Genomic DNA, 23622 nt, shown 5'->3' with positions numbered 1-23622 from the left:
TGTTGATCTGCAAATTACTTGGTAGAAATTCTTGATCCAGTAATTTGCTTGTCTGTGTGAAAGGGGGGGGTCATGAAGTGGCCGGCAAAACGACCCGGCACTCAAATGCCGTGTAAAAACCAGGATTTTTAGACATTTCTGTCTGAAAAGGGTATCAGAGATAGAGGAAATTAAAAATAAGAATGTTAGTTATGGTTTTCTCCTGTCCTATAGGATTGTTAGAGGAGGGGTTTGTTGCGTTTTTGCTGATGCTGGGCAGATTTAGTACCTCTCTGATCTGGTTCACCCTTCTTATTTCTCTGTTGTGTGTGTGAATTTAATGCATCAGTTCAGCTCACTCAAAAGAAAACCACAAGCAACAAGAATGAGGAATAATACCAGGGGGATTCCCTTATAATAGGTTGGGGTTTTTTTTTAAGAAGGCATGGCGCTGTCCCTGTATTCAAAGGGGCTATTAAATTAGTGCTGGTATTTCCGACAGTGGAAATACCGTCACTTTTCGATAGGAATAGGTCGAATTTGCATTCGACCTATTCAATGCTCGTGCCATTTTTCCATCTGTCGGAAAAACAGGCGCTTGTCAGAAACCACTGATCGGCTAAGCCGCCGATCCACGGGTTTTGTCGAATTTGCAGCCAATTCCGACAGGATTATGGCCTGTTTTCGACAATGCGAATCCGACTTCAAAAAAAGTCGGATCAACATTGTCGAGAAACGGGCTAAACCTGTCGGAATTGCCCGAGAATTGAATACTGCTCTGTCGGAGAGGACCCGACATGCATTGAATACCTCCAATAGCATTAAAAAAAAATATATATATATTTTTTTAAACCATTTGGTTTAAATCAGCCAACCCTGGGAATAACACTTATTTCCTCCTTTTTCCTCCTACTGTACATGGAACAATAGAAAGGTGTAAATAACACCTACTGCACGGTGGTAATTGTATGCAGAAGTCTACCATATCCAGGTAACGTACAGTTTGGCAGTTGGCTTATTGTTATCCCTGTTCTACTTGTGTGTTAACTATATTTTCTAAGGTGTATAATAAATTGTATTGTTCACATTTTATATTTGATTTCTAAATAAATTTGCTGCGCTCAACAAGCCATCCATAGCTCTCAACAGTCAGAGATATGGTCTAAGCCAGTTCTTACATTAATTTGCTATAAGTGTGGCCTAAATTGGATGAAATCTTTAAAGGGTCGGGACAATTCTATGCCTGAAAAAATAAGATTTTAAACCTACCGGTAAATCTATTTCTCCTAGTCCGTAGAGGATGCTGGGGACTCCGTAAGGACCATGGGGTATAGACCGGCTCCGCAGGGGATAGGGCACCTAAAAAGAACTTTATGACTATGGGTGTGCACTGGCTCCTCCCTCTATGCCCCTCCTCCAGGCCTCAGCTAGAGAACTGTGCCCAGAGGAGATGGACAATACAAGGCAGGATTTAGCAATCCAAGGGCAAGATTCATACCAGCCCACACCAATCATACCATGTAACTTGGAACATACATAACCAGTTAACAGTATGAACAAACGACAGTAACGGTCCAAGACCGATATCAACTGTAACATAACCCTTATGTAAGCAACAACTATATACAAGTCTTGCAGAGTTTTCGCACTGGAACGGGCGCCCAGCATCCTCTACGGACTAGGAGAAATAGATTTACCAGTAGGTTTAAAATCTTATTTTCTCTTACGTCCTAGAGGATGCTGGGGACTCCGTAAGGACCATGGGGTTTATACCAAAGCATCCAATCGGGCGGGAGAGTGCGTATGACTCTGCAGCATCGACTGAGCAAACGCTAGGTCCTCATCAGCCAGGGTATCAAACTTGTAGAATTTAGCAAAAGTGTTTGACCCCGATCAAGTCGCCACTCGGCAAAGTTGTAATGCCGAGACGCCTCGGGCAGCCGCCCAAGAAGAGCCCACCTTCCTAGTGGAATGGGCCTTAACCGAATTTGGTATCGGCAATCCAGCCGTAGAGTGAGCCTGCTGAATCGTATTACAGATCCAGCGAGCAATAGTCTGCTTCGAAGCAGGAGCGCCAATCTTATTGGCCGCATACAGGACAAACAGAGCCTCTGTTTTCCTAATTCTAGCCGTCCTGGCTACATAAATTTTTAAGGCCCTGACTACGTCCAGGGATCTGGAATCCTCCAGGTCACTTGTAGCCGCAGGCACCACAATAGGTTGATTCATATGGAACGAAGAAACCACTTTAGGCAAAAATTGCGGATGTGTCCTCAATTCAGGTCGATCCACATGAAAAATCAAGTAGGGGCTCTTGTGTGACAAAGCCGCCAATTCTGACTCTCGCCTTGCTGATGCTAAGGCCAACAAAATTACCACCTTCCAGGTAAGAAATTTCAACTCAACCTTGTTAAGCGGTTCAAACCAGTGTGATTTTAGGAACTGCAACACCACGTTCAGGTCCCATGGTGCCACTGGAGGCACAAAAGGGGGCTGGATGTGCAAACGTCTGGACTTCTGGAAGAGAGGCCAATTCCTTCTGAAAGAAAATCGAGAGGGCCGAAATCTGAACCTTAACAGAGCCTAATTTCAGGCCCATATCCACTCCTGTCTGTAGGAAGTGGAGAAGACGACCCAGATGAAAATCTTCCGTAGGTGCATTCTTGGTCTCACACCAAGACACATACTTTCGCCAGATAAGGTGATAATGTTTTACCGTCACCTCCTTCCTAGCCTTTTTCGCTAGGATTCGGCGTTCAACCGCCATGCCGTCAAACGTAACCGCGGTAAGTCTTGAAATACCCAGGGCCCCTGCTGCAACAGGTCTTCCCTCAGAGCAAGAGGCCAGGGATCTCCTGTGAGCATCTCTTGTAGATCCGAGTACCAGGCCCTTCGAGGCCCGTCTGGGACAACGAGTATCGTCTGTACTCATCTTCGTCTTATGATCCTCAACACTTTTGTGATGAGAGGAAGAGGAGGAAACACGTAGACCGATTTGAACACCAACGGTGTTACCAGAGCGTCTACTGCTACTGCCTGAAGGTCCCGAGACCTGGCGCAATACCTCCGAAGTTTTTTGTTGAGGCGTGACGCCATCATGTCTATTTGAGGAGTTCCCCAAAGACGTGTTACGTCTGCAAAAACTTCTTGATGAAGTCCCCACTCTCCTGGATGGAGATCGTGTCTGCTGAGGAAGTCTGCTTCCCAGCTGTCCACTCCCGGAATGAAGACAGCCGACAGAGAGCTTACACGATTTTCCGCCCAGCGAAGGATCCTTGTGACTTCCGCCATCGCGACTCTGCTTCCTGTCCCGCCTTGGCGGTTCACATGAGCCACTGCTGTGACAATGTCTGATTGAACCAGAACCGGTAGGTTTCGAAGAAAACTCTCCGCTTGTCGAAGGCCGTTGTAAATGGCCCTGAGTTCCAACACATTGATGTGTAGACAGGACTCCTGGTCTGACCAAAGACCCTGAAAATGTTTTCCCTGTGTGACCGCTTCCCATCCTTGGAGGCTCGCGTCCATGGTAACCAGGATCCAATCCTGAATTCCGAACCTGCGACCATCCAGGAGGTGAGCACTTTGCAACCACCACAGGAGGGACACTCTGGTCCCTGGGGACAGAGTTATTTTCCGATGTAAGTGCAAATGGGACCCGGACCACTTGTCCAGAAGGTCCCATTGAAAAGTCCTTGCATGGAACCTTCCGAAGGGAATGGCCTCGTAGGCCGCCACCATTTCCCCCAGAACTCGAGTGCATTGGTGAACTGACACCCTTTTCGGTTTTAGCAGGTCTCTGACCATGTTCTGGATGTCTTGGGCTTTCTCTATTGGGAGGAAGACCTTCATTTGTTCCGTATCCCGTATCATACCTAGGAACGGTAGTCGAGTTGTCGGAATCAACTGTGACTTCGGTAGATTTAGAATCCAACCGTGTTGCTAGAGCACTCTCAGAGAGAGCGCCACACTGCTCAGCAATTTCTCCCTTGATCTCGCTTTTATCAGGAGATCGTCCAAGTATGGGATAATTGTGACTCCATGCTTGCGCAGGACCACCATCATTTCCGCCATTATCTTGGTGAAAATCCTCGGGGCCGTGGAGAGTCCAAAAGGCAAAGTCTGAAATTGGTAATGACAATCCTGTACAGCGAATCTCAGGTATTCCTGATGGGGAGCATATATGGGGACATGAAGGTACGCATCCTTTATGTCCAGAGACACCAAAAACTCCCCTTCCTCCATGTTGGCTATTATCGCTCTGAGAGATTCCATTTTGAATTTGAATCTTTTTATGTACAGGTTTAGGGATTTTAGATTCAAAATAGGTCTGACCGAACCGTCCGGTTTCGGGACCACAAATAGGGTTGAGTAGTAACCTCTTCCCTGCTGGTGCAGGGGAACCTTGATTATCACTTGCTGTATACACAGCGTTTGAATTGCAGCTAACACTACATCCCTTTCCGATGTGGAAGCTGGTAGGGCCGATTTGAAAAATCGGCGCGGGAGCACCTCCTCGAATTCCAATTTGTAACCCTGGGAAACTATTTCCAACACCCAGGGATTCAGGTCCGAACTGACCCAGGCCTGACTGAAAAGTCGAAGACGTGCCCCCACCGGTGTGGACTACCTCGGGGAGCCCCAGCGTCATGCTGTGGGTTTTTGAGCAGCCGGGGAGGACTTTTGTTCCTGGGCACCTGCCGAAGCAGGTGCTCTCTTGCCTCTGCCCTTACCTCTGGCGAGGAAAGAGGATCCCCGACCTCTTTTGGACTTGTGCGACCGAAAGGACTGCATCTGATAGGGTGTTACTTTCTTTTGCTGTTGGGGAATATATGGTAAAAAATTTGATTTACCTGCTGTAGCTGTGGAAACCAGGTCCGTCAGCCCATCCCCAAACAATACATCCCCCTTATAGGGTAGTACTTCCATATGTTTCTTGGAATCCGTATCACCCGTCCATTGGCGAGTCCATAAGGATCTTCTCGCTGAGACAGACATGGCATTGGCTCTAGAAGTTAGCATTCCAATGTCCATTTGAGCATCCCTCATAAATAAGACTGCGTCTTTAATATTGGCTAGAGTTAGGAATATAGTGTCCTTATCCATATTATCAAATTGATCTGTCAGCTCATCTGTCCAAGCTGCAATTGCGCTACACACCCATGCCGACGCAATTGTCGGTCTTAGCACAGCACCCGTATGAGAATAAATACACTTTAAGGTAGTTTCTTGCCTGCGATCTGCAGGGTCCTTAAGGGCCGCTGTGTCAGGAGACGGTAGCGCCACTTTCTTGGACAAGCGCGTCAGGGCCTTGTCCACAGTGGGGGATGATTCCCAAATCTCCCTGTCCTGCTTAGGGAAGGGGTATGCCATATAAATTATTTTGGGGATCTGCGGTCTCTTATCCGGAGTCTCCCAAGCTTTTCCAAAGAATTCATTTAATTCATGAGATGTGGGAAAGTTAATAATCTGTTTCTTTTCCTTAAACATGTGTACCCTTGTGTCGGGGACCGAGGGTTCATCCACAATATGCAACACATCCCTTATTGCCACAATCATACACTGAATGGTTTTAGTCACCCTAGGGTGCAATTTTATTTCGTCATAGTCGACACTGGAATCAGAATCCGTGTCGGTAGTAGTGTCTTGTGTTAAGGGACGCTTTTGAGACCCTGACGGGCCCTGTGAGTCGGTCCAATTTGAGGATTGACCCCCTGATGTCCCCCCTAATTCAGCCTTATCAAGCCTTTTATGTAAATATGCCACACTTGCATTCAACATATGCCACATGCCCATCCAATCTGGAGTCGGCACAACCGACGGGGACACACCACTCATTTGCTCCACCTCCTCCTTGGAGAAGCCTTCCGCCTCAGACATGTCGACACACACGTACAGACACCCCACACACACAGGGATTAACCTATAAGGGGACAAAACCCCAACCAGGTCCTAAGGAGAGACAGAGAAAGAGTATGCCAGCACACACCAGCGCTTAAAAACACTGGAAAAAATATGTCCAGATAGCGCTTTTTTATATATATTATGCCAATTCCCACTCACTGCGTCGCTAATGTGCCCCCCTCCTCTTTTTTCCAGCCTGTGAGTTCAGCAGGGGAGAGACCAGGGAGCCAGCGTTTTCCTCATGCAGCTTCTGTGGAGAAAATGGTGCTGGTTAGTGCTGAGGATCAAGCCCCGCCCATCCGACGGCGGGCTTCGGTCCCAGTGATTGTTTAATAAAATGGTGGGGGATCATAGATTTACTGCCTCCGCAGCCTAATCCAACTGTATTTGTGCCAAAATGTGAGGTTTATTGCTGCCCAGGGCGCCCCCCCCTGCGCCCTGCACCCTTCAGTGCTGCTCTGTGTGTGTCTGACTGGGAGCAATGGCGCACACCTCATGAAGATCTGATGTCTTCTGCCGCCTAAGATGTCTTCTTCCTTCTCTATCCTGCTTCTATCTTCGGCATCTGTGAGGAGGACGGCGGCGCGGCTCCGGGACGAACCCCAGGTGAGACCTGTGTTCCGACTCCCTCTGGAGCTAATGGTGTCCAGTAGCCTTAGAAGCAATGCCCAACTTGACAAGCCAGCTCTGCTTCTCTCTCCTTGGTCCCACGGTGCAGGGAGCCTGTTGCCAACAGGACTCCCTGAAAATAAAAAACATAACAAAATTCTTTTTCCACAGAAAACTCTGGAGAGCTCTCTGCAGTGCACCCATTCTCCTCTGGGCACAAGATCTAACTGAAGTCTGGAGGAGGGGCATAGAGGGAGGAGCCAGTGCACACCCATAGTCAAAGTTCTTTTTAGGTGCCCTATCTCCTGCGGAGCCCGTCTATACCCCATGGTCCTTACGGAGTCCCCAGCATCCTCTAGGACGTAAGAGAAAAACATATTGCTGTATTAAAGCCAGGAGACCATAATAACACTCTGAAGTAATGACGCTGGGAAGGACAGGGGGCCTCACATGACTGGTGGGGGTCAGTAGGTAGAGAGATAGGTCATCAAAATGGGGCAGAGTTGCAATACCAGCTGTATAACCTGCATGCACAATGCTTCATCAATAACAAACCGCCTAACCAAGGGATGAAAACTTTTTGACTTCAAAAATCTATTTTGCAAATGAAGTAACTGTATGTAGAACACTATAAGGGAATGAGAGCACCATATCATCCAATAGTGTACCAGACCGCACATCACCACAGAAAGGGAATCAGAGCCGCAGACACATTCCCTGTCCTCGACTAAAAGTAACACAATGATAGAAAACACACATCCATTATAAAGGGATCTGATCTGATATTTTCATGTTGAATCTTGCTGCATTCTAATGAATATTGTATGAACCCTGAAACAGCTGTCTGTCTGTAGGCAATGGGTAGACTTTAAATAACTTTCTATGCTTCTGGATACTTAATGTCAGCAAAAATATTCATTAATTATTGTTCTCCTTCATTAATATATTCTGAAGGGCTCTACAATCACACCTGTACCACGGCACAGCAGTCCCTGTTCCTGGGTAGCTCTCAGGGCAATATAATACACGTGGAAAGTCAATCGTACCCACGCATTTCACGTGATTGTGGGAGTATTCCCAAAATGGATTACGACAGAGTAGAGTCAACAGTATGCAATCTGTTCTTAATTGCACATGCACCAATAAACTACAAAAAGCTTGAGTGGAAAGACAATGAATCTACCAATAAGTGTTTGGAATGGTGGAGTGAGGTATTTAGGGTGATTTTCAATCATCGCTGCCTGTGGAAGACGCCAGGCACTGTGAAACGCGTTGCTAATAACAACGTGAGGGGTTCTTATCTTTTATTTTAGGCTTTATTTTTAGGTCATTGTGACAGGACGGGCCCGAATGAAAGCACTCGCCGCTTTCGCGTCCCATCTCCTGCGCACAGAATGGAGGGTCAGGTCACACGAGGCCTGACCACATAGGGGATTCTCGCTTACCGTCAGTAACCGCCTGTTACTGACTCCACCCACTGCGCTGTGGGCGGGTTTATGCTGCCACCACCAAACTCCTAACCTGCCGTGGCGTTTGGAACCACGGTTCTGCTCTGTATGTGCCGACGCACTGCCTTACCACACCTGTGTGGTGTTGACGAATCCCCACTAGCCACTTGCTAGGCCTCTACCGGTAGCTGGCGGAAGGCGGAACTTGGAGACGTTAGGTGCTTCCCTGGACAGCCGGAGGACGGGGCTATGTTTGGCATAACCCTGTAGGTCACAAGATGACGCAGTCTTCTTGAGGCAAATGGTATTTATTTGCAATAGTTCTAAAGAGAACTCTTCCCTATTGCTAGGGGCAACAGCATACAGCAAGATGTTCCAGCAGAATAAAGATGGTACAAATACAATCTGGAGGCACGCAGGCCTCCTTTTTATGTCAATTTTCCACACAGTACCACAGGGGGGTAAGCCCTCCCTGTCTTCTCCAACCAATCAGGTTATCGCACAAAATATAAATAAATTACATTTTACAAGGATGTCAGTAAGTGCAAAACACAATATCCTCCTTCCTGTCACCCAGACAACGTTTGGTATCAGATTAACATTCACTATTGATACATTTATCACATAGCTTCAAAATACAAATGTTTCTGGTCATTCACATCTCCAGGCAACCCCAGTGTTTGGGATTACAACAGGAAAGGCTACAATACAACAAACAGTCTTCCTTCCTGCATCTGCCATTCAGGGTTCGTATATCAATTAAATCATTACATGAAACAGGTTCCAAGCCCAGAACTACTTTACATATGGGATAAGGAGATTCCTGTGAGTAACAGCTCTCTCTAAGGTATTACACATCAAAAGGTTTTGTCATTCACACCTCTCTGCTAGGACAGGGCCATTAGCATGCCACTTCCTACTGACAGGAGATGATTATTCAGACATTGATAAGAGTAAGTGCATTTTCCCCTTTAAAATACAGGTGACCATATCTTGAATATAAAATAAATACAGTTAAACATGTAATCCTACAATTGTGCACAGAGCACTACATATGACATGTTAAAACACATAATTAAACAAACTTTTAAACAGTCCGCGCCCAGCGCCGTAAGTACGCTTAACAGTGACGCCAAGCGCCCATTGTCCCTTAATATGGCGCCGGGCACGAGGTTAACCCCTTCAGTGCTGCAGCGGCCATTGTCCACGTGGGCTGGGGGGTCTCTCCGGCCATAGTCATTTATACCAATTTTTATCTTGGGAATCTATGTATTAAATGTAACTCTCTTTAAAATCCATTTTTCTATCATTTATTGTCTGCACCAGTGAAAAGGTTTTCACTCATTTATCAGTTATCTGATGTATTTTTTGTTCTACATCCACTAATAAATACACTTCTGTTATTATTTTACTAATATTTGGTCAATTCCCACAGCTTACTGCAGCTCCAACGTCACTTGTTTTTTTTGATAATGAAACAGTAATTAGCAGATTACACCATGTAGCTCTGTGTTCTGCTGAGTAAGGGACCGGAAGTCACAGTTGTTGTGTCACAGACATAACCCTATACGTTACAACCATTTACCCTTCTCAGCACCGGAGACTCAGCTATTGGTTCACCGTCTTCCCTTTGGTCGTCAGTTGGGAAACCGCCACTCTCCTTAGGCTGCAGTTATAGGGTAACCCTTGGCGCCACCCATATATTTTTGTTAATTTAGGGTGAAACATGCAGAAGAAACCCACAAGAACAGAGAGAACACTCATGATGTAAACCCCTAGGGGGCGGCACTGGCTCGCATGTGTTCCCCTGTAGCCCTCCCCCCCTACAATGCGTTCCCCTGAAGCTCCTCCTACATGTGATCCCCTGAAGCCTCTCCTACATGTGTTCCCCTGAAGTCCTCCTACATCTGTTCCCCTGAAGCCCCTCCTACATGCGTTCTTACAGCATGCACATGAGATGATAGGGGCAGATTTTCAACTTTAATTTTTGTGAATACTATTCTAGTTATAACTTGATGCAACAAAACTGCGTCACGAGGCTGCACCGTTTAATGTCACATGCTACACTTGTATATCTGTGTGCGACTGAGTCTATATACGATGCACATTGGTACTTGGCATGAAAAAAACCTGCGGCTGCCGCATTGTGGCATTTCCTATACAGATTCAGACTCAGTCCCTCTTCCTATACAGATTCAGACTCAGTTCCACTTCCTATACAGATTCAGACTCAGTCCCACTTCCAATACAGATTCAGACTCAGTCCCACTTCCAATACAGATTCAGACTCAGTCCCTCTTCCTATACAGATTCAGACTCAGTCCCACTTCCTATACAGATTCAGACTCAGTCCCACTTCCTATACAGATTCAGACTCAGTCCCACTTCCTATACAGATTCAGACTCAGTCCCACTTCCTATACAGATTCAGACTCAGTCCCACTTCCAATACAGATTCAGACTCAGTCCCTCTTCCTATACAGATTCAGACTCAGTCCCACTTCCTATACAGATTCAGACTCAGTCCTACTTCCTATACAGATTCAGACTCAGTCCCACTTCCTATACAGATTCAGACTCAGACCCACACAGACTTACAAGTGTTGCATATCACATTAATCAGTGCAGCGGTTTTGTTGCTTCAGACCCACAAGCAGAGTCCTCCGGGACCTGGCACGCAGAGAAGGGATGTTTGGCGCTACTGCAGCACTGATGTATGAGGACAAACCTGTAGTTGCCTAGTGTATTCCACAGAAAGCTGTTCCCTTACTCAGGGCACTGAGGAGGGATTAGCTGCTGTATTGTCCTAAAATAGCAGACAGTCACACGGACGATAGTTCCCTACCGTCAGTGTGTAAGATCTGACAGTGACGTATGACTGACGGAAGTGATGTAACGCAGGGTGCAGTAAGGCTGGGATAACGAATAGCAGCACATAGGAGACAGCATTATCTGACACGCAAACTCAATGTCTTTAATTGGCAAATAGAAATAAAGTTACGGTACGAGGCCTATGGAGCTATGTAGGGCAGCTGCAATACTCTGCAAGACTACAGAACGTCTGCTGTGAAAATTGAGACAAACAGAAGGGATGAAGCTCGAGGCTGTGCACCTATAGGCTCCCAATACGTGACTGCAGCCCTGCGGATGATGCCGGAACTAGCAGCGACAGGACGTACAGAAGACTTATGCCCAGATTTATCAAGCCTTGGAGAGTGATAAATAGCACAGTGACACAGTACCGACCAATCCCCTCCTAGCGGCCATGTCACAGGCTGTGTTTGAAAAGTGACAGTTGGGAGCTGATTGGCTGCTACTTTATCACTCTCCAAGGCTTGATAAATCTGGGCATTGGTCCGCAGCGTCCTGCAGAGCTGCTGTGAGTGGCGAGACGCATCGTTACGCTATGGCAATCTCACGGGTGCTCCTGAGATCTCGCGTCACCAAAGCTTCAGCATGCACACTAAGAGCAGACGCGGTTACTACTGCGCGGTTATACAAAGGACAGTGAAAGGGCTGAACGTAACCCCTACAGGACAACGTATATGACATTGGCAGTACTCACCAGCTGCTCTCTCGGAACCCTCTTTTCATTAGCCAGCAAGGGACCACCCTGGAAAAGAGGAAAGAAGACACATAAGTGAGGACTGAGTATGTCTAAGAGGAGTCACCGAGAATGGAAGGGAATGTGAGGATATGAAGAGTAATCTTACAATGGGATCAAACTGGGAAAGACAGATACCAATAACCATCTCAGGAACAGCTCCAGGATTATGTAGAGCGAGTCCAGGGCAGATTTAGCTCCCCCGGAAGATGATGAATGAGAGCGCAGTGACCCAAACGCCCTGATAATTACCCTTTCAACTATATCATCAACACTGCATTAACTTTCAGTCTTGTGAATAGTATTCTGCATATAACTGCCGCAAAGTTTATTTATATTTTATATTTAACCTTTCTACCCAATGCCATAAAACAAGGCAGAGTAGTACACTAAAGAGAAAGTAAACAGGCTGCGCAGACATTAAATACTTCTAGAACAGGATTACAGCCTCAGCGGAGGGAAGTGGTGCTGTATAATATAACAACGATGAGCTCACGGAGAGAACGCAGTGACATCACTGAGAATGCGGCCTGCGGCTGGGTGACCGACTCCGCCAGGCAATCACAGATTTCTGACACTGATAGAATAGAGCGTGGCTACTCGTCCAGGTAGGGATTCCCTCTCGCTGCCAGTAGCCGCCTGTAACTGACTCCTCCCACTGCGTAGTAGTCGGGTAACTCTCTTCCACCACCAGGCTCCAACACAAGCACTTGGACCTGCTCATTCCACACGTTTCGACTGCCTGCGCCTTGAACACCTGTGGGGCTAATTCAGAACTGACCGCTGCTATGAGTTTTCGTACAGCGGGCGATCAAGTCTGAATTACGCATGCACCGCAATGCGCAGAGGCGACGGTCCAAAGCACCGGGGAGCACCGGGAAGCAACGGGATGGTGCGAAAAATCCGATCGCACCGGCAATCGCAAGAAGATTGACAAGAAGAGGGCATTTGTAAGTGACAACTGACCGTTTTCAGGGAAAATGCAGGAGGGACCCACGCGTTTTGTGGGAAGAATCGTAACATAGGCTCCGGCGCCGATCATCACAGCGGCTGAGTAAGTCCTGGGCTGTGCAGCCTCTACCTGACTGACAGGCAGTCAGTCAGTCAGTCAGTCAGTCAGTCAGGCAGAGGCTGTGAATTAGGCCCAAAGGCTTGGTCAGTTAACATTACCTTTTCCCAGGACCAGGAGAATTACCATATCACTTGCAGCAATTCCTTATCAAGTAAAGTCACCCATGTGCAGGAGACTCCTAGTCATATTACCCCTTGTCACCTATAGTCACCCATGTGCAGGAGACTCCTAGTCATATTACCCCTTGTCACCTATAGTCACCCATGTGCAGCAGCCTCCTAGTCATATTACCCCTTGTCACCTATAGTCACCCATGTGCAGGAGCCTCCTAGTCATATTACCCCTTGTCACCTATAGTCACCCATGTGCAGGAGCCTCCTAGTCATATTACCCCTTGTCACCTATAGTCACCCATGTGCAGCAGCCTCCTAGTCATATTACCCCTTGTCACCTATAGTCACCCATGTGCAGGAGACTCCTAGTTATATTACCCCTTGTCACCTATAGTCACCCATGTGCAGGAGCCTCCTAGTCATATTACCCCTTGTCACCTATAGTCACCCATGTGCAGCAGCCTCCTAGTCATATTACCCCTTGTCACCTATAGTCACCCATGTGCAGGAGCCTCCTAGTCATATTACCCCTTGTCACCTATAGTCACCCATGTGCAGGAGACTCCTAGTTATATTACCCCTTGTCACCTATAGTCACCCATGTGCAGGAGACTCCTAGTCATATTACCCCTTGTCACCTATAGTCACCCATGTGCAGGAGCCTCCTAGTCATATTACCCCTTGTCACCTAAAGTCACCCATGTGCAGGAGCCTCCTAGTCATATTACCCCTTGTCACCTATAGTCACCAATGTGCAGGAGACTCCTAGTCATATTACCCCTTGTCACCTATAGTCACCCATGTGCAGGAGACTCCTAGTCATATTACCCCTTGTCAACTATTATCACCCATGTGCAGGAGACTCCTAGTCATATTACCCCTTGTCACTTATAGTCACCCATGTGCAGCAGACTCCTAGTCATATTACCCCTTGTCACCTATAGTCACCCATGTGCAGGAGCCTCCTAGTCATATTACCCCTTGTCACCTACTTTGTCTGCACCCCACCAAAGAAATGGCATGGTACAGTTACTCAGTGACATCTGCATCCCCCAGCCAACGGCATGGTACAGTTACTCAGTGACATCTCCATCTCCAGCCAACGGCATGGTACAGTTACTCAGTGACACCTGCACCCCCCAGCCAACGGCATGGTACAGTTACTCGGTGACACCTGCAACCCCCAGCCAACGGCGTCGTACAGCTACTCAGTGACATCTGCGCCCCCCAGCCAACGGCACGGTACAGTTACTCAGTAACATCTGTGTGTCCCCAGCCAACGGCATGGTACAGTTACTCAGTGACATCCGCACCCCCCAGCAAACGGCACGGTACAGTTACTCAGTGACATCTGCACCCCCAAGCCAACGGCACGGTACAGTTACTCAATACCATCTGTGTTCCCCCAGCCAAAGGCATGGTACAGTTACTCAGTGACATCCGCACCCCCCAGCCAACGGCACGGCACAGTTACTCAGTGACATCTGCACCCCCCAGCCAACGGCATGGTACAGTTACTCAGTGACACCTGCACCCCCCAGCCAACAGCACGGCACAGTTACTCAGTGACATCTGCACCCCCCAGCCAACGGCACGGTACAGTTACTCAGTGACATCTGCACCCCCCAGCCAACGGCATGGTACAGTTACTCAGTGACATCTGCATCTCAAGACAACGGCACGGTACAGTTACTCAGTGACATCCGCGTCCCCCAGCCAACGGCATGGTACAGTTACTCAGTGACACCTGCTCCCCCCAGCCAACAGCATGGCACAGTTACTCAGTGACATCTGCACCCCCCAGCCAACGGCACGGTACAGTTACTCAGTGACATCTGCACCCCCCAGCCAACGGCATGGTACAGTTACTCAGTGACATCCGCAACCCCCAGCCAACGGCACGGTACAGTTACTCAGTGACATCCGCGTCCCCCAGCCAACGGCATGGTACAGTTACTCAGTGACATCTGCATCTCAAGACAATGGCATGGTACAGTTACTCAGTGACATCCGCGTCCCCCAGCCAACGGCATGGTACAGTTACTCAGTGACACCTGCACCCCCCAGCCAACAGCACGGCACAGTTACTCAGTGACATCTGCACCCCCCAGCCAACGGCACGGTACAGTTACTCAGTGACATCTGCATCTCTAGACAACGGCATGGTACAGTTACTCAGTGACACCTGCACCCCCCAGCCAACAGCACGGTACAGTTACTCAGTGACATCTGCACCCCCCAGCCAACGGCATGGTACAGTTACTCAGTGACATCTGCATCTCAAGACAACGGCACGGTACAGTTACTCAGTGACATCCGCAACCCCCAGCCAACGGCATGGTACAGTTACTCAGTGACATCCGCACCCCCCAGCCAACGGCATGGTACAGTTACTCAGTGACATCTGCATCTCAAGACAACGGCATGGTACAGTTACTCAGTGACATTCGCGTCCCCCAGCCAACGGCATGGTACAGTTACTCCGTGACACCTGCACCCCCAGCCAACGGCACGGCACAGTTACTCAGTGACATCTGCACCCCCCAGCCAACGACACGGTACAGTTACTCAGTGACATCTGCATCTCTAGACAACGGCATGGTACAGTTACTCAGTGACACCTGCACCCCCTAGCCAACGGCATGGTACAGTTACTCAGTGACATCTGCACCCCCCCAGCCAATGGCATGGTACAGTTACTCAGTGTCATCTGCACCCTCCAGACAACGGCATGGTACAGTTACTCAGTGACATCTGCATCTCCAGACAACGGCATGGTACAGTTACTCAGTGACACCTGCAAACCCCAGCCAACGGCATGGTACAGTTACTCAGTGACATCAGCACCCCCCAGCCAATGGCACGGTACAGTTACATCTGCATCTCCAGACAACGGCATGGTACAGTTACTCAGTGACACTTGCACCCCCAGCCAAAGGCATGGTACAGTTACTCAGTGACATCAGCACCCCCAGCCATCGGCATGGTACAGTTACTCAGTGACACATGCAACCCCCAGCCAACGGCGTAGTACAGTTACTCAGTGACATCTGCACCCCCCAGCCAATGGCATGGTACAGTTACTCAGTGACATCTGCGCCCCCCAGCCAACGGCACGGTACAGTTACTCAGTGACATCTGCACCCCCCAGCCAACGGCACGGTACAGTTACTCAGTAACATCTGTGTCCGCCCAGCCAACGGCACGGTACAGTTACTCAGTAACATCTGTGTCCCCCCAGCCAACGGCATGGTACAGTCACTCAGTGACATCAGCACCCCCCAGCCAATGGCACGGTACAGTTACTCAGTGACATCTGCATCTCCAGACAACGGCATGGTACAGTTAACTCAGTGACATCTGCATCTCCAGCCAATGGCATGGTACAGTTACTCAGTGACATCTGCACCCCCCAGCCAATGGCATGGTACAGTTACTCAGTGACATCTGCGCCCCCCAGCTAACGGCACGGTACAGTTACTCAGTGACATATGCACCCCCCAGTCAACGGCACGGTACAGTTACTCAGTAACATCTGTGTCCCCCCAGCCAACGGTGTGGTACAGTTACTCAGTGACATCTGCATCTCAAGACAACGGCATGGTACAGTTACTCAGTGACACCTGCACCCCCAGACAACGATGTGGTACAGTTACTCAGTGATATCTGCACCCCCCCAGACAACGGCATGGTACAGTTACTCAGTGATATCTGCACCCCCCAGACAACGACGTGGTACAGTTACTCAGTGACATCTGCTACTCTCACTGGAGAATCTTGCAGGAACATAAATCATTTAAGGCTTAGTTTAGCAATATCCAGCAGCCTCAACATGTGTCGCACCTGTGCTGAATAGCATCAGATGGAATGAGGTGTCGTACAGTAACCTCGCACTGGTGTGTTGCACAGAGCATGTGAGTACTTGGAGCAGTAAGCGGGGGATGTACCAGAGGGTAACAAGGATCTAATAAATGTACAGGAACGCTGGACACCATAACCCCCACCTCCGTCACCGCCATTGGTGTCAGACAGGAGGGCGGGGCAAGAGAGAAGGAAGATAAAAGCCTGCCAACACAACAGCCAGCAAAGCAGTGAATGAGGGCTGCATAATATCAGTAAAGATTATTTAAATCAGCAATCTACTTCCATTATTTTACTAATTAAATAGTAAGTTAAGCACATTTCAATCATGCATCAGTTATTTTCCTTAGCTATTCTTATACAAATCACTATCTCCTTTTCACAATCTCTCTGGAGGGAAGGCAAGTATGGCTGCCAGGCAGACACACAAACCTCTCTGCTGAAATTGCTTTCCACGGCTTCCATTCCTGCTGTGACCACAATTATCAATGTTGCGTACTGTGGGGGTCATTCCGAGTTGTTCGCTCGTTATTTTTTTCTCGCAACGGAGCGATTAGTCGCTAATGCGCATGCGCAATGTCCGCAGTGCGACTGCGCCAAGTAAATTTGCTATGCAGTTAGGTATTTTACTCACGGCATTACGAGGTTTTTTCTTCGTTCTGGTGATCGTAATGTGATTGACAGGAAGTGGGTGTTTCTAGGCGGAAACTGGCCGTTTTATGGGTGTGTGCGAAAAAACGCTACCGTTTCTGGGAAAAACGCGGGAGTGGCTGGAGAAACGGAGGAGTGTCTGGGCGAACGCTGGGTGTGTTTGTGACGTCAAACCAGGAACGAAACTGACTGAACTGATCGCAGATGCCGAGTAAGTCTGGAGCTACTCAGAAACTGCTAAGAAGTCTCTATTCGCAATTCTGCTTATCTTTTGTTCGCAATTTTGATAAGCTAAGATTCACTCCCAGTAGGCAGCGGCTTAGCGTGTGCAATGCTGCTAAAAGCAGCTAGCGAGCGAACAACTCGGAATGAGGGCCTGTGTAAGAAGCTCCTGGTTATATATCATGGCAGATGGGAGAGGAGAAGGGCAAAGATTTTAAGTGCATGAGTGCAGAGCTCAGAAGGCTATTCCAAAGCGCCTCTGCTTACTGCATCATGTCGCTGCCATGGCAGTCACATAACACTGTGCAGAATTATAAATTAATTTATAATTGCTATTAATAAATATTAATAGCAGTTTGAAGTAACAATCCAAAGAAAAATGTTTCTCTAACGTCCTAGAGGATGCTGGGGACTCCGTAAGGACCATGGGGAATAGTGCCCGCAGGAGATAGGGCACTTTAAGAAAGACTTTGGATTCTGGGTGTGCACTGGCTCCTCCCTCTATGCCCCTCCTCCAGACCTCAGTTTTAGACTGTGCCCAGAGGAGAATGGGTGCACTGCAGGGAGCTCTCCTGAGTTTCTGGCTTAGAAAGCATTTTTTTTTTCTCTTTTTCAGGGAGCACTGCTGGCAACAGACTCCCTGCATCGAGGGACTGAGGAGAGAGGGGCAGACCTTCTTAAATGATAGGCTCTGCTTCTCGGCTACTGGACACCATTAGCTCCAGAGGGAGTGAACACAGGTTCGTTCTGGGCGTTCACCCCCAGAGCCGCGCCGCCGTTCTCCTCACAGAGCCAGTAGAAACGAAGCCAGAAGACGTCTAAGGCGGCAGAAGCCTTCGGTGCTTCACAGAGGTAACGCACAGCACCGCAGCTGTGCGTCATTGCTCCCATACACCTCACATACTCCGGTCACTGTACGGGTGCAGGGCGCAGGGGGGGCGCCGTGGGCAGCAATAAAACACCTCTCCTATGGCAAAAGTATATATACATGTACAGGTGGGCACTGTACATGTATATAAAAGAGCCCCCACCATTTTTTAGTAAGTTTGAGCGGGACAGAAGCCCGCCGCCGAGGGGGCGGGGCTTCTCCCTCAGCACTCACCAGCGCCATTTACTCTCCACAGCACCGCTGAGAGGTAGCTCCCCGGACTCTCCCCTGCTTGGCACACGGTGTAAGGGGGTTTTAAAGTAGAGGGGGGGCACATTATTGGCGTTTACACATTAAGCAGCGCTACTGGGTAAACATTCTGTGTTTCTCTATCGTCCTAAGTGGATGCTGGGGTTCCTGAAAGGACCATGGGGAATAGCGGCTCCGCAGGAGACAGGGCACAAAAGTAAAGCTTTTACAGGTCAGGTGGTGTGTACTGGCTCCTCCCCCCATGACCCTCCTCCAGACTCCAGTTAGATTTTTGTGCCCGGCCGAGAAGGGTGCAATTCTAGGTGGCTCTCATAAAGAGCTGCTTAGAGAGTTTAGCTTAGGTTTTTTATTTTACAGTGATTCCTGCTGGCAACAGGATCACTGCAACGAGGGACAGAGGGGAGAAGAAGTGAACTCACCTGCGTGCAGGATGGATTGGCTTCTTGGCTACTGGACATGAAGCTCCAGAGGGACGATCACAGGTACAGCCTGGATGGTCACCGGAGCCACGCCGCCGGCCCCCTCACAGATGCTGAAGCAAGAAGAGGTCCAGAATCGGCGGCTGAAGACTCCTGCAGTCTTCTTAAGGTAGCGCACAGCACTGCAGCTGTGCGCCATTTTCCTCTCAGCACACTTCACACGGCAGTCACTGAGGGTGCAGGGCGCTGGGGGGGGGCGCCCTGGGAGGCAAATGAAAACCTTTAAAAAGGCTAAAAATACCTCACATATAGCCCCAGAGGCTATATGGAGATATTTACCCCTGCCTAAATGTACTAAATAGCGGGAGACGAGCCCGCCGAAAAAGGGGCGGGGCCTATCTCCTCAGCACACGGCGCCATTTTCTGTCACAGCTCCGCTGGTCAGGAAGGCTCCCAGGTCTCTCCCCTGCACTGCACTACAGAAACAGGGTATAACAGAGAGGGGGGGCAGAATAAATGGCAATATATTAATATAAAAGCAGCTATAAGGGAGCACTTAATCATAAGGCTATCCCTGTCATATATAGCGCTTTTTGGTGTGTGCTGGCAGACTCTCCCTCTGTCTCCCCAAAGGGCTAGTGGGTCCTGTCTTCGTATAGAGCATTCCCTGTGTGTCTGCTGTGTGTCGGTACGTGTGTGTCGACATGTATGAGGACGTTATTGGTGTGGAGGCGGAGCAATTGCCAAATATGAGGATGTCACCTCCTAGGGGGTCGACACCAGAATGGATGCCTTTATTTGTGGAATTACGGGATAGCGTCAACTCGCTTAAGCAGTCGTTTGCCGACATGAGGCGGCCGGACACTCAATTAGTGTCTGTCCAGGCGCCTCAAACACCGTCAGGGGCTGTAAAACGTCCCTTGCCTCAGTCGGTCGACACAGACCCAGACACAGGCACTGATTCCGGTGGTGAAGGTGACGAATCAACCGTATTTTCCAGTAGGGCCACACGTTATATGATTTTGGCAATAAAGGAGATGTTACATTTAGCTGATACTACAGGTACCACTAAACAGGGTATTATGTGGGGTGTGAAAAAACTACCAGTAGTTTTTACCGAATCAGAAGAATTAAATGACGTGTGTGATGAAGCGTGGGGTGCCCCGATAAAAAACTGCTAATTTCAAAGAAGTTATTGGCTTTATACCCTTTCCCGCCAGAGGTTAGGGAGCGCTGGGAAACACCTCCTAGGGTGGACAAAGCGCTAACACGCTTATCAAAACAAGTGGCGTTACCCTCTCCTGAGACGGACGCACTTAAAGATCCATCAGATAGGAGGATGGAAAATATCCAAAAAGGTATATACACACATGCAGGTGTTATACTACGACCAGCTATTGCGACTGCCTGGATGTGCAGTGCTGGGGTAGTTTGGTCAGAGTCCCTGATCGAAAATATTGATACCCTGGACAGGGACAATATTTTACTGTCGTTAGAACAAATAAAGGATGCATTTCTTTATATGCGTGATGCACAGAGAGATATCTGCACACTGGCATCACGGGTAAGTGCTATGTCCATTTCGGCCAGAAGAGCTTTATGGACACGACAGTGGACAGGCGATGCGTAGAGGAGTTATTTGAGGTCGGTCTATCGGATTTGGTGGCCACGGCTACGGCCGGGAAATCCACCTTTCTACCTCAAGTCACTCCCCAACAGAAAAAGGCACCGACCTTTCAACCGCAGCCCTTTCGTTCCTTTAAAAATAAGAGAGCAAAGGGCTATTCATATCTGCCACGAGGCAGAGGACGAGGGAAGAGACAGCAACAGGCAGCTCCTTCCCAGGAACAGAAGCCCTCCCCGGCTTCTACAAAAGCCTCAGCATGACGCTGGGGCTTCGCAAGCGGACTCGGGGGCGGTAGGCGGTCGTCTCAAAAATTACAGCGCGCAGTGGGCTCACTCGCAGGTAAATCCCTGGATCCTGCAGATAATATCTCAGGGGTACAGGTTGAAATTAGAGACAGAGCCACCTCGCCGTTTCCTGAAGTCTGCTTTACCAACGTCCCCCTCAGAAAGGGAGACGGTTTTGGAAGCCATTCACAAGCTGTATTCTCAGCAGGTGATAGTCAAGGTACCTCTTCTACAACAAGGGAAGGGGTATTATTCCACTCTATTTGTGGTACCGAAGCCGGATGGCTCGGTAAGGCCTATTCTAAATCTGAAGTCCTTGAACCTATACATAAAGAAGTTCAAGTTCAAGATGGAGTCACTCAGAGCAGTGATAGCGAACCTGGAAGAAGGGGACTTTATGGTATCCTTGGACATCAAGGATGCGTATCTCCACGTTCCAATTACCCCTCACACCAGGGGTACCTCAGGTTCGTTGTACAAAACTGTCACTATCAGTTTCAGACGCTGCCGTTTGGTTTGTCCACGGCACCTCGGGTCTTTACAAAGGTAATGGCCGAGATAATATTTCTTCTTCGAAGAAAAGGCGTATTAATTATCCCATACTTGGACGATCTCCTAATAAGGGCAAGGTCCAGAGAACAGCTAGAGATGGGTTTAGCACTATCTCAAGAGGTGCTAAAGCAGCACGGATGGATTCTGAATATTCCAAAATCCCAATTAATGCCGACAACTCGTCTGCTGTTCCTGGGGATGATTCTGGACACAGTTCAGAAAAAGGTTTTTCTTCCCGAAGAAAAAGCCAAGGAGTTATCTGACCTGGTCAGGAACCTCCTAAAACCAGGAAAGGTGTCTGTACATCAATGCACAAGAGTCCTGGGAAAAAATGGTAGCTTCTTACGAAGCAATCCCTTTCGGCAGATTCCATGCAAAGGGATCTGTTGGACAAATGGTCAGGGTCGCATCTTCAGATGCACCTGCGGATAACCCTGTCGCCGAGGACAAGGGTATCCCTTCTGTGGTGGTTGCAGGAGGCTCATCTATTGGAGGGCCGCAGATTCGGCATGCAGGATTGGATCCTGGTGACCACGGATGCCAGCCTGAGAGGCTGGGGAGCAGTCACACAGGGAAGAAATTTCCAGGGAGTGTGGTCGAGCCTGAAAAAGTCTCTTCACATAAGCATTCTGGAACTAAGAGCAATCTACAATGCTCTAAGCCAGGCGGAACCTCTGCTTCAAGGAAGACCGGTGTTGATCCAGTCGGACAACATCACGGCAGTCGCCCATGTAAACAGACAGGGCGGCACAAGAAGCAGGAGGGCAATGGCAGAAGCTGCCAGGATCCTTCGCTGGGCGGAGAATCACGTGATAGCACTGTCAGCAGTATTCATCCCGGGCGTGGACAACTGGGAAGCAGACTTCCTCAGCAGACACGACCTTCACCCGGGAGAGTGGGGACTTCATCCAGAAGTTTTCCACATGCTATTAAACCGTTGGGTAAAACCAATGGTGGACATGATGGCGTCTCGCCTCAACAAAACACTGGACAGGTATTGCGCCAGGTCAAGAGATCCGCAGGCAATAGCTGTGGACGCGCTGGTAACACCTTGGGTGTACCAGTCAGTATATGTGTTTCCTCCTCTGCCTCTCATACCAAAGGTATTGAGGATTATACGGCAAAGAGGAGTAAGACTAGTGGCTCCGGATTGGCCAAGAAGGACTTGGTACCCGGAACTTCAAGAGATGGTCACGGACGATCCGTGGCCTCTACTTCTGAGAAGGGACCTGCTTCAGCAGGGTCCTTGTCTTTTTCAAGACTTACCGCGGCTGCGTTTGACGGCATGGCGTTGAATGCCAGATCCTAAAAGGAAAAGGCATTCCAGAAGAAGTCATTCCTACCTTGATAAAGGCAAGGAAGGAAGTCACCGCGAAGCATTATCGCCGTATTTGGCGAAAATATGTTGCGTGGTGCGAGCAGCGGAGTGCTCCGATGGATGGGTCGTTTTCCTACATTTCCTGCAATCAGGATTGTCTATGGGTCTCAAATTGGGATCTATTAAGGTTCAAATTTCGGCCCTATCAATATTCTTCCACAAAGAATTGGCCTCAGTCCCTGAGGTCCAGATTTTTATCAAAGGAGTACTGCATATACAGCCTCCTGTGGTGCCTAAGGTGGCACCGTGGGATCTAAATGTAGTTTTAGATTTCCTCAAATCCAATTGGTTTGAACCACTAAAGAATGTGGATTTGAAATATCTCACATGGAAAGTGACTATGTTACTGGCCCTGGCTTCGGCCGGGAGAGTATCTGAACTGGCGGCTTTGTCTTATAAAAGCCCTTATTTAATTTTCCATTCGACATAGGGCAGAGCTGCGGACGCGTCCGCATTTTCTCCCTAAGGTGGTATCAGCGTTTCACCTGAACCAGCCTATTGTAGTGCCTGCGGCTACAGACGACTTGAAGGCCTCCAAGTTGTTGGACGTTGTCAGAGCCTTAAAAATATACATTTCAAGGACGGCTGGAGTCAGAAAATCTGACTCGCTGTTTATACTGTATGCACCCAACAAGTTGGGTGCACCTGCTTCTAAGCAGTCGATTGCTCGTTGGTTTTGTAACAAAATTCAACTTGTACATTCTGTGGCAGGCCTGCCACAGCCTAAATCTGTTAAGGCCCATTCCGCAAGGAAGGTGGGCTCA

General features: G+C 48.8%; 1 protein-coding gene across 1 annotated transcript in view; it reads right to left on the bottom strand.

Moving 5' to 3' along the window:
• The window catches only part of PEX14 (peroxisomal biogenesis factor 14), a 322018-nt gene that overhangs the window by 273248 nt on the left and 25148 nt on the right, over positions 1-23622 (bottom strand). Inside the window, exon 2 of the mRNA XM_063943860.1 lies at positions 11503-11550. Coding sequence (XP_063799930.1) covers positions 11503-11550 — 48 coding nt within the window. The remainder of the gene's footprint in view (positions 1-11502; positions 11551-23622) is intronic.

Source organism: Pseudophryne corroboree, chromosome 10, assembly GCF_028390025.1.
Source record: "Pseudophryne corroboree isolate aPseCor3 chromosome 10, aPseCor3.hap2, whole genome shotgun sequence".
NCBI classification, from domain to species: domain Eukaryota; kingdom Metazoa; phylum Chordata; class Amphibia; order Anura; family Myobatrachidae; genus Pseudophryne; species Pseudophryne corroboree.
The sequence above is the reverse complement of the archived record's forward strand: the minus strand, read 5'-3'. Positions and strand labels throughout refer to the sequence as shown.